The sequence below is a fragment of the Bactrocera tryoni genome, chromosome 2, assembly GCF_016617805.1.
Source record: "Bactrocera tryoni isolate S06 chromosome 2, CSIRO_BtryS06_freeze2, whole genome shotgun sequence".
Classification (NCBI taxonomy): domain Eukaryota; kingdom Metazoa; phylum Arthropoda; class Insecta; order Diptera; family Tephritidae; genus Bactrocera; species Bactrocera tryoni.
This window is the reverse complement of record NC_052500.1, coordinates 78,592,255-78,607,537: the sequence shown is the minus strand read 5'-3', so window position 1 is coordinate 78,607,537 and position 15,283 is coordinate 78,592,255. Positions and strand designations below refer to the sequence as shown.

Sequence of the window (15,283 nt, the reverse complement as noted above, 5' to 3'; positions counted from 1 at the left end):
AATCACCTTCCATACACGTTTTGCTCCTGTGATCCGCAGTAAATCCCGCGCTGAGCACCTTAAATCAAATGCCGAAGTAAAAATGCCGTTATGCGCTGCCTAACGCGAATAAAGCCTGCCAATGACTTGCGCGCAGCAACTGTAAATGTTCACGTGTGTTTTCCTTGTTTGCATGTGTTTGTGTAAGTCACATACAGTATATGTGTGCGTATGTGTTCGACACGTGTTTGATTTCCTTTTACATGAAACTCACGTTCCGTCAACGACGTCATGGCATTTGATTAGGTGGCGTGTGAGGCATTTTTGATGGCGTCAAAATTTAGTAGGTGCGAAATTTACAGCGTGCCTAGCACTTTAACTTTTTTATACACATCAGTTTGTGTATGTATGTATGCAAGTGTATTGCTGTATAGAAATGAGTGAAAGTATTGTGTTTGTTTGTAGCAGCGTGTTTCCTTTCGATTCAGCTAGTGCATTTATCAATATAGAAAGCTTTTCAGTGTTATGTTTATATGTGAGCATAATGGTGTTTAGCCACGTGCCTGTTTCAATAAGTTTCTGTACTGCGAAATTAACTTATTAATATATATTACTATTATTTTTTGTTTTTGTGAATTTGTTTCAGCTTTTATGAGTCTCTACTTTTTAAGTCTCTGTAGAGAATCTGGAATCCAATAATATCGATTACTTTATGGTTGGTTGAAGTACATTTACATTTGGTGCTAAAATATTATTGAATTCGTAATATAGTAAAAAAAAATGTCTTTTGTCTAATCCCCAGTACTTTCAAAGCTTTCGGTTTAGTTAGAAACGGTTCATAACACTTTAGAAGCGTGGTAGATGAAATTGCGCTTTTACTCGATACTCCTATACTGCCGCACGTATCCACTTGAAGTAACTTCACTGTTACTCTATTTACAATATTTTATTAGAAAATCGAATGTAGGCTCAAATTCCGTTATTGATTTTGTATGTTAGATATCACGAGTTCCTGGAATCGCCGCCACTCTTAGAGCCTATTTTGGAAAAATGTAAACATAAGGTCAACTAAACAAATGTATAAAAACAAGGGATTTTGACTTTGCTAAATTTGAACAAATGTTGTGGACTTGACTAAATGTAAACAGAAGGTTACTGACCTCATCATATAAACAATAGGGTCATTGACCTCATTAAAAGTAAGTAAACGATTCACTAATTGGCCTCATAAAATGTAAACAAAGGGGTCACTGACCTCAGAAGAATGTTAACATTAAGGTCATTGACCTCATAAAGCAAGCAGAGGACTTATGAACCACATAAAATGTAAACAAAAAGGTCATTGACCCCATAAAATGTAAACAAAGGTTGTTGACTTCGCTAAATGTAAACAATGGTTGTGGAATTTGCTAAATGTTAAAGATCCTTGTTGGTACTTATTAATTTAACAAGATATCTTCACGAAGTTTAGCATGAATTAATGTCTACTACAGTATAATAATATAGACACAATCATCCGAGTTGACTTTTCTATTATTTTTGAAGTAAATATAAGACGCAAATCTCGTTTGTATCGTCGTTCTATATCGATCTCACTATGTGTCTAACTCATGACAACCAAAACGGGTAAAGTGAAAAAATAGCAAACAACTTTTTAGTGTGTTTTGTTGACGCCTTGGTTTTATGCTGTGCGTCAAATCAATTTACCTGCACTTTGAAACAATATTTTCGGGAAAATATTTTTCAAAATACTTTTGTTTTCTTTTTCAAGCAAAGCTAGCTTTAATTACGCCATAAAGCTGTTTCGGAGTGAATACTGAAAACTTAAAACAGTAATAAATATATATTAAGTGGTTTCATGTTAGGAACTATCAATCAACAACGCAGCGCGTTGTAGATTTGTAGAGCTTTTTCTCTGCGCAATCGGTATTAGAGAGGAAAATCAAATATTAATCATCAAAAATAGCTATAATGTTCTTCAAAATATCTGTATACTTTTGCGTGCATTTTAACTAATTTTCGAAGCACCTTTGATACTCTAATTGAGGTATTTCCAAAACATTCGTACTGAACAAATCAACCGTCTTTTCAAGTGTTGAAAACGTTGACCTCTTAGTTTATTTTTTTTGTGAGGGTATCAAAAGGAGTCATTCGGTACATATTGTGATAATGAGAAATAAAGTGAGATATTCATTAATGGTTTTAGTTATATAGCAGTTACTTCCTAATTTGTATAATTTCGTCTAAGCCCTAAGAAATATACTATTAGCTTAAGGGGAGTGGATTTGCGATCCCATTGTAAACGGTTTTGCAAAAAGAGCGGTGCAAAACTTGGTTCATGCTCACCATCGATATGCTTGCAGAAGTCCAGACGCTGAACCCAATTTCACTTTCGATATTCGTACAAAGTTCATCAATCGTCGAGGGCTCTTTGGCATAGACCATAGATTTGACGTAGCCCTACAGGAAACATTCTAACGGCGTCAAATCGCACGATCAAGGCGATTGTGACATTCACTGTGTGACTGGAACCACATATTATCCAAGTCCACATTATCCAATTCGGGCCAAAAATATTCCGTTATCATTGAGCGATAGCGATTCCCATTCACAGTAACGTGCCGGTCTTGATCATCACGGAAGAAGTACGGCCCAATGATGCCGCCAGCCCATAAGCCGCACTAAACTGTAATTTTTTCGGGATGCGATGTAGATTGCTGCATGACCAATAACACAAATTTTGCTTATTGGTAAAGTCATTCAGGCAGAAATGAGCCTCATCGCTGAAGATGATTTTTCGATGAAAATCCGAATCATTTTCAAGTTCAAGTGAGCTTAGCTCAACTCACGTACATATGACGATTCTGGTGGTCAAGAGAGTCAAGAGAGTCGCCACAACGACGTCTCAGAGATGCTCAATGTTTGTGAACGACGTGTGAGATACTGACTTGGGTATTTCTCACAATTTTTCCACTAGACGCTCAATTGTTGATCTGATAGGGCGATTATGAGAACCATAAATTGAACGTAGCGCTCTTAACTAAAGAGAAATGTCAAAAGAGCGGGAAAAAATTTGGCATTGGTCTACTTTAGTACCTCCCTATTGAAAAATCCTATATAAATCTTTGAAAGTAAACTTTTCCTTCCTCTGTTACAAATACCAAAATCCCTGAATTTGATTTTCAAATTTTGTTAAGATTAAGGAAGTGATTTCAGCAATCTTGAACATTTTTTCCGGAAATTTCCATAAATAGCAAAATAAACATTTTATTTTCATCGTGGTTTCATAAAGCCAAACGCTCTTGTTATTGACCAATATTGTAATATTAAAAAAAATATTTTTCAAAGATAGCTCTTTAAAAAGGTAGCAGTTGGCTTCCCCGGCAAACAATAAATGATAGTTTCAGCTTTCAAACACCTGCGGTGTATAGTTAAAAGCATGCATTTTGTTTGGACATTTTATAAAAATATATTTGAGTAAGGTTTCCGTGTTTTTGTAGATTTTTTTTTACAAATTTCCAAAATAAATAATAACTGTATACATATATGTAGATAGTATCTACCATACATCTGCGGCATCTCAGCGCGTTTTTATCACCGCACCGTTAAATGGCTTACAATACAGTCAATTAAAATAACAACAATAAGATAGCAAACAAATAAACAGATCTCAATGTTTGCACAACTTTACTGACTTCGTTCGCTTGCTTGCCGAGTAAATGTTGTTGCAATGCTGATATCTGGGCAGACTTACTTGTATTCAAATATAATATATACATAAGCAAAGCACATGTGTGGCGCATTCAGGTAAGTTTTTTCACGGCTTCCGTTATGAGCGCACGCACACGGATACATACATATGTACATATTCTACGGAGTGATAAGCATGCATTTTCAATTACAAGCGGTTTGTTACTATAAATATATACACACATTATATGTACATATGTGTGTACACGTATGTATTGCCGCTGTTGGTAAAGTTTACAATTCTTGTTGTAACCTTCCTCACTGTTAAATATCGACTTGCTCGTATAGAAGATAAGTGAATGTAAATGACTTATGTATTAATAATTCTACATTGCATTTATTTCAATGCAACAAAATTTCTGACGCATTGCTTTGTTTCAAAAAAATTGTGAAAAAAAAATTGAAAAAAAGATTTTGAAAAAAAAAAATTGAAAAAATGTTTGAAAAAAAAATTTTGAAAAAAAAATAAAAAAAATTGAAAAAAAAATTTGAAAAATAAAATTGTTGTTATCTTTTGAGATTGTTTTGCGTGAAAGCGTAGCACGAATTAACAAAAACAACAAGCAAATGCCAAAAGTATATACACATTAGGGTGGGTCGAAAATGTTTTTTTTTTCGCTTCGTACTCAGAAAAATTGTTTGCTAGACACTTCTAAGAAAGGCTCTTTCAGTATAAGCACTCAATTGTAATGGGTAGGTCCTCCACCTAACGGTTTTTGTTTCTCCTTATTATCATTATTATTTTACTCCTTATTATAGAAAAGATCACATTTCGCTTCCAACTGCTTAAAAAGTATTTCGATTCATAGATTTTAAAGGAAACTTAATGAAAATGGTCTTTTGCAGTTTTACGGTAAACCTAACCCTTTAAAAGGTATTAAGGGGGTATTCTGGTCCAGGATTTTGAAAAAATCGATTGTTTTTTTGCATATTTACATAGCTTAGACTTTCAAAAATATGTCCTTGGAAAAATTTTTCAAAATTCGAATTATTTTCGGAGATACAGCCGATTTTATGACGTGGCGTCCGTGTTCACTAGAATTGTCTCCTAAACTTTAAACGCGTTTTTCTCGAAACTACTTTTTTTGAGGTGGTTGACATGATATCTCAAGTTCTACTAAACCGATTCCTTTGAAATTTGGTACATATCTTCTTTATACAATGCTCTATCGTGTCTGCCTTGGATTTCCAAAAATTTTGATTTGAAGTATTTTTAAAAAATTCGAAAAGGTCGAAAAAATCTGGTCAAAAAAATTGCTTTTTTCAAGTCGACGCCATTTTGTTATTATTTATTTATTTTTTGTTTTGAAAATGGTCAACCCGATAACGACATCCTTACTAATGACGAATCTTCTTGTTTTTTGTGGCTTAGATCTCTACAAGGGTTGAAATCACGTCTACCAGGACGCACCTATTTTTTTGAAGCCCCCACTCCACCGGCCCGTATTTCGACGAATTTTGTTTTTTTTTCTTGAAATTTTTTTTTTTTAATATTACTAAAATGTCAGTAAAAACATATCAAAAAATGGATAGTATAAATGTTTTTCATTTTTTTTTATCTTAGTTTAAAAAATGCCTAAAATTCATGCGTCTAGACCAGAATACCCCCTTAAAGGCTGAAGTTTGACTATTTTAAAGGACATTTGTATTTTTCTTTTATATTCATGTATATTTTATAACTCATCGAATAAACATTTGTTTATTTTGCAAAGTCCTTAGCCTTGTAGGAAATTTACCGCTTTGCAAAACTCATTTCTTTTGTTTATATTTTGTGGTTTCTTTGGATAATCATTGATATTTGAAAAAGAATATAGGGTAAGCGCATATTTTATTTGAAAAACTATGCTGACCATTTTTGAGCTCATACTTGAAGAGGCTTTCTTAGAGGTGTCTATCAACCAATTTTTGGGAGTACGACTCGAAAAAAAACGTAAATTTTTTTGATCCATTCAAATATGTAATATATGTATTTATATACTCCCAAAAAAATATATATATGTCCTAGTATATATCCAGTATAGTTCACAGCTGCAAGAGAGCACTAAGCTCAATAAAAGACAAGCTCCAGTTAAACTTGATCTGGGTTCCCGGACACAGGAACTTTTTCGGTAACGAAAAAGCAGACGAGTTGGCAAAGGCAGGAGCTTTCCTCAATGAATCCGAGGCGGAGCTAATACCAAGCCCGCTAGGATCGATAAAAGGAGAGATCAATAGACAATTTCAGCAAATTGCAAACAACAGGTGGAAAAACATTACAAAATGCGTCATAAATAAACAATTATGGCCAACATATGACAGGAAAAGAACAAATGATTTATTAAATAGGTCAAGAAAAAGTATTTACAGAATAACAGCTACCACAACAGGGCACTGGCCATTTGGGGAACATGCGTCCAAAATGGGATTCGACACAAAACACTCGGAATCCACCAAGCACCAAATCTTGAATGGATTTCCACCAAAAGCAAATGGGACATAAGTAGTTTCATCGAAACCTCAAAATGGTTTGAGAGAGAAGGTGAAACGTAATAGCAGATACAGGTGGTTCTACGAATAGTGTATCAAAATGGCACATCAAGTGCTAATTGAGCCCGATAGGGCTGCACTCCTACCTACTTACCTACCTAGTATATATTTCCATACATACATATACTGAAAAAGCAGTCATTATAATATCAACACACAGTGTTTTGAGAATAATATCATTGAAATTTGAATAAAAAGCTCAAAATTTTAAACGGAAAGCATAAATATGCCCAAAGGCTTTTTTCATTTGTATTACAGTCTGTATTTTATATTTTATGCGCGTTGAAATTTTTATGTTCGAAACTTTTTGGGAGAACCAAATTCTGCTATCCTAAAATACACATTCTATACTCTAAATTATATTTCAAAAGGAAACAGCTTTCCATAAATTAAGTAGCTGTTTTGAGCAAGAAGTGTTTACCACATGTTGGTGGGTAGATTATACTACTTCGGCAAGGCTACAACTATCGAAATTTGCAAAGAATTGCTTGCGTCTGTGCTTTCACGTGCAATACGTACGAATTCAGAGGTGATGCTAGAATAAGTACTGTCCGTCTAGTAATCAGAATGTTATGGGTGAGGGAAGGTAAGATCATTCCAGCAAATGAAGGTGTTATTCGAGGAAACATGTATAGCATAATTTAAATAAATTTTCATACTTATGGTACGTTTTCTAAGTAGAAGTCTTTGCTTTAGTGGGTCCAACTCAACTATCGCAATGAAAGTATCGACATATTTACTCAGCGATAGCCAGACGGTACTTATAGCGATCTCAACTTATGAGATTAAATCACTATTGGCAGAAGTTAATAGAACGGTTGAGCAACCTATCAGTTCACATTCAATTGCACCTCATCTGGATGCCACACACAAGAGTGTAGCCGGAAATGAATTGAATGACGAGCTTGCCCGTTCCCAGCTGCCTCCAAGATGATAGGACCGGAACCCTGCATTGCGGTTGGTCCTCACACTATAAAAAAAGGTGATCCGTAAGGAGAAGAGAGTGGATAGGAAATTGTAAAGGCAACAACTCATAGGAAAGTGTCAGACAAAGTTGCTAATGAGCGGTTAAAACCTCACACAGTTGTACACCACTCTTGCCAATCTCATACACTATCTCATTGCTCTCGATGCATTTGTGACATGGCATTCAATTGAAGTGATGGGGCTTGGTTTTGGCGACACTCTTCACTGCTATCTTTTTCTCCAAGACACTTCAGTGGCATATGCGAAGCGTAATTAATTAATTGATTGCTGCTTGGCTGTATATTATGTCTGGAGTTGCTTGCTGATGCATTGGAAGTTAGCTCTGCGGCTTTTTTTATAGAAAAGAACCTTTCTTGAAATTTATTTCTGTGGTCGGGCAGCTTAAAAGGTTGGCTTATGTCTAACTCGATACAGTTCATCCCCGAATCTCTTTATAAATTTTCGAGCGATGCTTATAAATGTTTAATGAGTTGAAAAGTGCTTGACAAGCCATCATGACCCACCAAACTATGCCCGAAGGTTCTATGTGTGAATTCTTCTGCAGCCAATAGTCGCCCCGTCAATTTTGTCACTCAGCTTTCAGTGAAGAGATCTGTAGGTCGCAGGTTTAGTTTTAGTTCAAGTGTCGCAGTTGCTTCCCAGAGCTCTTAGTGTTAAAGTTATGCAGATGTTGTTGCTTTCAGGGTTAAAATAAAATTCGTATATACCGTCCACGAGCTAACATACCTCAATAATATATATTGCTGGGCGGAAGGAAGCGGCCTAGCTGTTGTTCCAAACAAAACTGAACTGGTTTTATTTACCGGGAGGTATAGAACCCTGGATGTACCCCTTCCCACATTGAGAGCTCTCGGCTTCACACTGTCGAAAAGGTGAATTACATGGTCCTTGGTACATAGCTATCATGAAAGCCTAATCTTGAGGAGAAGGCCAGCAAAGCATTAATTGCTTTGTATTTATGTAAAGGAGATGATGGGAAGCGGTAGGAGTCTTAACTAAGAGTAATGCTTTGGTTTAACGACACTGTAGTTAAGCTAATACTGTTTATTTGTCTGGTGGAGACGCTTGGTAAAGCCACACTTGTTAAGCAAATGGGTTTCTTTTCAATGAGCTACTGTAATTGGCATCAGCCGTGCACTACGTATAACACCAATGATGGCTCTTAATGTCATTCTTCATATGTATAACACCGTCGCTGACAATGAGCTTAAGGCTTGTCGAGGAGTGCAAGACCCATATTAAATTTTTGTGGGTGCCTGGCCAGAGAGGAATCGGCGGAAGCTGTAAAGCAGATGAGCTCGCTAGAAACGGCAACCATACCAAAATTCCTTCACGCTCACGAGCATTACGTTAATGAAATGTTGTTATATATTTCTTTTATTTTTCTTGTAAGTAAATATACTAAACATTTTCCTTCATAGCAAAATCATAAATTCCAATTTTTCCTGCTTTTAAACGAAAGTCTTCTAATTGAATTATCATCAAACCCTTATAACTCAATTTAAAATCGTAATCGTAATTGAAATATTTGTGCGATAAGATTAATTATCAACAATAATATTTGTCCATACACTCTGCCACTTTATTGCATTGCTTGCTGGCTGCGACGTCATCGTGCGAGCTATAATTTGTATTAGCAAGTTATCGACAACCATTAAATAAAGCAATGAGCTATGATAACAACTGAGCAGGCGAATAGAATGCGCTCCAAGTGTGTGTGGTATTTGCAACGGTAAATATGAGCTACATATGCTATAACATTACAAAACTACATGTTAAATTGGCTTATCAATTAACAGTAACGGTTAAATATGCTGTTATCAGCTGGCATCGCAGTCGTCGAACTAATTAGCGTTCAATCATTAATTTTTCTACCAAGTAGCGGCTTACCTGCCCTGTAAGAAAACGGTTAGACATTCGATTGTTCCACACCTTTGTGAAAATTCGGAAGTCTTTGCTTTTGCCTACAATGTTTGCATTTACAATTGATTGCTAGTACTATTACTCACAATGCTTTTCTGTTAACTCCATTACACATCTGATTAGCTTATCTCGAATGTATTGTATTGTTGTATTGTCTGGGTACATATGTATGTATGTGTTGAGATAAATTTGTTATGGTATTTGCTGTTTTACTCACCACTGGATTTGCGGCATTATTCAGCAAGGTGTCTTTATTTTCATCCTCCGCTGGCGTAAAGCTGGCTTTGGCGCGATTGAATATACGCAACTTTCGTGGAAAGCACGCCATGTTTGTTGGTGTGGGTTTTTTATTTTATTGGTCGACAATCTTTATCGGCTTTTTCGATAATTTCCTCTACTTTAGAGCAGTAGATTTTATTATTGTTTGAAAAACTACGATTTCATCCATTTGTAGCAATATTTGGAGTGAAGTTACTAAGTTCATTTATTTTGCTGATTAATCGCCTTTAGTTAATGACTAATGATTAAGGATTAATGGTTAATGATCAATGATTAAAGACTATTGATGAAAAATTGTTTATATATTGCAAAAGATTTATGATTAACGACTAACGATTATTGAATTTTAGTGCTTCACTTATTGGTGTTTCCAAACAATTTATACATTTATCTTAATTATTAAATATCAGAGACTACTGAATTAGGACTTATGATTTACGATTAATTTGATTTGTCTTATGACATGTGGTAAGTGACTAAGAATGAGAGCTTAGTCATAAAAGTTATGACTTATGACCTTGAACTTTTTGTAACTGGCTTAGAATTTATAAATTTTTCTTAATATTTACATCTCAGAGACTAATGAATTATGGTTTACGACGAATGAGTTTTTACACATGACTTTTTGTAACTGACCAAGAATGACTTTTGACAAAGATATGAATTATTACTTTAGACTTTTGGTAACTAATTAATAAGTATATCTTAAATCTTAGAGAATAACGAATTGCGACTTATGACTTACGACTAATTAGTTTTGACTTTTGGTAACTGACTAAGAATGACTTATGGTTAAGTTATGACTTATGACTTCAAACTTTTGGTAACTGACTAAGAATTTATAGTTTGATCGTAAAATTTCAATTTAAGTGACTAATGAACTGTCATTCATGATTTACGACTAATGAGTTTTGACTTGTGATTTTTGGTAAAAGACTAAAACTTTATAGTATTATGTCAATATCGAAAACTCAAACTTGCCATTAACGACTAACGAAGTATAACTTATGATTTACGACTAATGTTTTAACTATTTTGAATTTCTGATTAGCTAACGGTATAAAATTTATTAGGAATGATTGATAATATTAAATCTGTATTGGAATATATATTGCATATAATTTCGCGATTGCAAATTAATAAAATCTTCGTTTTAACATGCAAATTGCATATTTCGCCTAATGACTTCATTTTTACGCATATTTGCCTCAGCTCTTGGCATAACGTTTGACGTCAATTATAATTTGAACTCGTAATTATTCACCATGTATACTTTCGTCTTCACTATCTACATTTATTTGGTTCGAAGGTACTCGTATACCTATGTATATATTCGCATTTTCAGCTATTTAGGAGTCGACTTAATTACCAATACCATATAGAATATTAGTCCGTTATAGCATTAGCCACATTTTTATTGCGTTTTATCTTATCTGCCATATATTTGCTTATTATTTATGAGTCAAGGTGAAATAAGATTTCACTTATTATATTTATTTGCTTAATTCGGCAGTTTAATTTACAATCAGATTAGATCTTAGAATGTAATATGTGAGTTTATTACGAGCGATTAGTGCGATTTATATACAAATGCTTTATGTAAGTTCATTGGAGCTACTGAATTTTTTTAAGTCAGTCATAATTTTTTGCACCTAATTTTAATTTTTATAATTATATGATAAATTAATTTCTCGTTTTATTTGGGCAAAAAAATTGCTTACAAATTTTAAATGCCAAAAAAAGTTAAAAATCTATTTCAAAACTTAATTTATTTAATCAATTAATAAGATAAAAAAAATATTTATAAAAAAATCAATTAATTAATGATTAATTTAAACAAATTAAACAATTATTTTTAATTAAGTACATATATAATAAATACAAAAAAAAATAGTTTTTAAAATAATTAAAATATTAACTTCAATTAGGTAAATTATAAATTTCAAAAATTTTCTTTTAAAATAATTTTTATAAAATAGTTAAGTTATAGTGAAATTTAATTTTTTGTATTTTAGTTTTTTTAAATTAAATAAGAAAAATTGTTTTTTTAAATTAGCTATTTAAAATATTTTTTTTACCTGTTAAAGTTTTTGATAGAAATTAATTTTTTTTCATTAGTATTTTTTTTAATTTATTCAATTAATTGATTAAAAAACTATTTACTTAAAAATCAATTAAATAAAAATGTAATTTAAATTAATGAAGAAATTTATTATAATTAATTAAATAATAAATTAAAAAAAAATAGTTTTTTAAAACAATTTTCAAAAGTTTTTAAATTTTTCAATTTTTTATTATAGTTTTTAAATTGAAAAAAAATAGTTTTTAAAATAATTAAAATATTAACTTCAATTAGGTAAATTATAAATTTAAAAAATTTTCTTTTAAAATAATTTTTATAAGATAGTTAAGTTATAGTGAAATTTAATTTTTTGTATTTTAGTTTTTTTAAATTAAATAAAAAAAATTGTTTTTTTAAATTAGCTATTTAAAATATTTTTTTTACCTTTAAATTTCTTTTATATAAATTAATTTTTTTTCATTAGTATTTTTTTTAATTTATTCAATTAATTGATTAAAAAACTATTTACTTAAAAATCAATTAAATAAAAATGTAATTTAAATTAATGAAGAAATTTATTATAATTAATTAAATAATAAATTTAAAAAAAAAAGTTTTTTAAAATAGTTTTTAAAAGTTTTTAAATTTTTCAATTTTTTTTTATAGTTTTTAAATTGAAAAAAAAATCTAAAATTATTTATAGATAGGATTTAAATAAAAACATATGAATTATTTAAAATAGTTTTTTAAAGATTACTTTTTTCGACATTTAAATTTTTTATATTGAAATTTATTTTTTCAATTATTTTTTTAACTCACAAATAATTAAATTTTGTAAATTAATTTTTTGTCACTTAAATTTTTTTCATAAAAATTAACTTAATTTTCATTCTGTTCTTCAATTTTTTAAATCGGTTTTTAAAATTATTTTTGTTTTGATTAATTTTTTGGCAAATAAATTTTTATTGTAAAAATTATTTCATAAAATTAATTTGGTGACATTTTCAAATGTATGTTTTTGTATTTGATATGCATTTTTTGTTTGTATGTAAAAATTAAAAATTATTAAAATTGTTTAAAATTAAGTTAAATTTTTTTTTAATCAGCTTTTTAAAATTAATTTTTTGGACATTTGAAATCTTCTTACAGAAATTATTTATTTTTAATTAAAAAATTAATTTTTTGTCGTTTAAATTTTTTCAGAAAGTTTAATTTTATTGTTAAATTTTCCTTTAATTCTTTTTTTTTAATTAATATTTATTAATTAATTTGTAACATTAAAATTTTTATATATTTTTTTTCTAAATGGTTTTGTAAAATTATTTCGTTTTTAATGAATTTTTTGATATTTGAGGTTTTTATATAGAACGCTTTTTTAATATTTTTTTTTAAATAAATAATAATAAAATGTGTTTATTTAATTTTTCACCATTTAATTTTATTTCTTAAACATTAATTAAATTTTTATTTTTTTAAATTATTTTCTAAAATTGTTTTTATTTAAAAAAATTTTTGGCATTTAAATTTTTTTCGCAAATATTAATTAAATTTTTAATTTTTTTTTAATTATTTTCTAAAATTGTTTTTATTTAAATAATATTTTGGCATTTAGATTTTTTTCGTAAACATTAATTAAATTTTTAATTTTTTTAAATTATTTTCTAAAATTGTTTTTGTTTAAATAATTTTTTTGACATTAAATTTTTTTCATAGTTTTTTAGTATTTTTAATTAATTTTTTTAACTTTTACTTGCAATTTTTTGCTTGCAAATATTTGTTTAAACACTTTCGTTTACTCAGTTGTTTTGGTTTGTTAGCTGTTTCGCTTGTAATTGCTTTTTACGCTTTTTGAACGGTTGAGTGAATTTCTATTTTCTAACTTTTTCTTTGCACTTTGTTATTTGTATATTTTTGTATTACCTAATCACGCGCAAGCTAGCGCTGATAAGTAAAATATTCATATTTGGGCACTAACATACGAATTCTTATCGAACAGTATACACCTAGGCACATATGTACAAATACAATTTTCTTATGGCACTTTGAAAGATAAGTGCCACACATTGTAAGTAAACTTTGTTAGCAGCGAAATATTTTTGTTGGCGTTCAGGTATAATGAAAACGATTTTAGAATTATGAAATCACTTGGATTTTAATTTTCACATATTTTTATATTTAAAATATTTTTTCTTATTTTTTCTATATATGACATCATTTTGTTTTTATTATTAGGTAAAATTTATTATTAATTCTTGTATTGAATATATATGTATGTATATATATTTTAAGCAAAATATATGATACATATATTATTATAATTTTTTGCAATATTGTACATTTTTGGAAAATTGTAGTATCCAAAATTTCAAAAAAAATGTTTAATTCAATAAAATATTTTTTTTTTGTATTTGTATTTTATAAATCAATGTTTTATTTGTTGAAATATTTTCATCACTTAATTTATTTGCTTTTATAATTTTCCACAATTCAGAAAATCAGCACTAAATCACTTAGTTTCCTCCAACAGACACTAATCTAACACTTTGAACATCCGCACTTGCACCGGAAGCGCGAATTCACCTTCAAAGCACAGCGTTAATTTTGTTTTTGTTATACCATTTAGCACTTTGATTTTCTTTTTACGCCACGCAACACCGTTACCTTTCATCTGAGCGCACGAGTGCAACACCTTTGGCACCGTTTCGGTCTCAAACCCTCCGTCCGCATGGAGGCTGATAACTCGACTAATTTAATGTGGCCAATTTAAATTGGCAATTTGCGCGAAATGAGTGAGTGAGAATGAGAGCGAGCTAGCCGGCGTGTGAGCGTGCGAAGTGGCACCCGTTAACTCCGCTAACACCCTCCTAGGTCGGGTAGGTCTAGCGAGCAGTTCCAATTAATTGTCGTCTACATTTGTTTGTGCAGGTGTAAGGGTGTTGGGCGGGCGTTGCGAAATTGGCGCAGGTGGGCGGGGTACCGTACGGATTTTTATATGGCCGCGTACGTGCGGAAGCATTTTTTACCATTTAGAATCATTTTTTTTATTGTTACAGGCGACGGCGTAAGCTCTTACAAACACACACGCACACACATACAGAAATGAAGGCAATCATACAGGTGCGCTGCTTGCACTGTCTGGGTATTTATATAGATATGTATATTTATAAAAGTCTAGTATGCACACATTAATAAATATATGTATATAAATTCAGTGTCAAGCGTTGATAGTAATTGCCCTTATTGGCTTTGTAGTGGGATTTAAAGGTGTTAATTGTGAGTAGGCCGCGTCGCATTGTCAATTGTTATTGGCTTTATACGTTTCCATACACAGCTACATATATTTTACACATACATATATATGTAACGACTTGTGTGGGCGCATAAAATTACCGTTATTAATTGTTAAGTTCGCCTCAATTGTGTTGTTGTGTAAATTTTTCTCACACGTTGCTGATTTTATATTAATTAAGTATTCTTAATTGAATTTTTTTTTTAATATTTTTAATAACTCATTATTAAATTTTTGTAAAATAATTTTTTTAAATGCATTTTAAATTATATTGTAAATAATAAATGAGAAATATTCGCTTTGTGTTCGTTTCGTACACTAACAACCTTCTTTTGGATCAGATTTATCACGAGCAATATAGCAGATCAATGGAAAGGTCCTCAGCCTGCCGTATTAAAATACATTTTGTTGGCAAAATTCTTTTTTTATTCAATATACAGTAATTCCTCTCAATGTTGAAACACTGATTTTAGCGACCCACCACCTTT

The 15,283-nt window shown here is 30.9% G+C and overlaps 1 protein-coding gene across 3 annotated transcripts in view; it reads right to left on the bottom strand.

Annotated features, from left to right (window-relative positions):
* The window catches only part of LOC120769163 (cGMP-dependent protein kinase 1), a 31,817-nt gene extending 17,576 nt beyond the window's left edge, over positions 1-14,241 (bottom strand). For 2 of the 3 annotated variants that reach the window (XM_040096045.1, XM_040096048.1), the window contains exons 1-2: positions 14,168-14,241; positions 9,383-9,682 (exon numbers count right to left, since the gene is read on the bottom strand). In XM_040096045.1, the coding sequence (XP_039951979.1) occupies positions 9,383-9,493 (111 nt within the window). In that variant the 5' untranslated portion in view covers positions 9,494-9,682; positions 14,168-14,241. The remainder of the gene's footprint in view (positions 1-9,382; positions 9,683-14,167) is intronic. The other variant, XM_040096046.1, reaches the window with a different exon arrangement.
* Between the last annotated feature and the right edge of the window lie 1,042 nt (positions 14,242-15,283).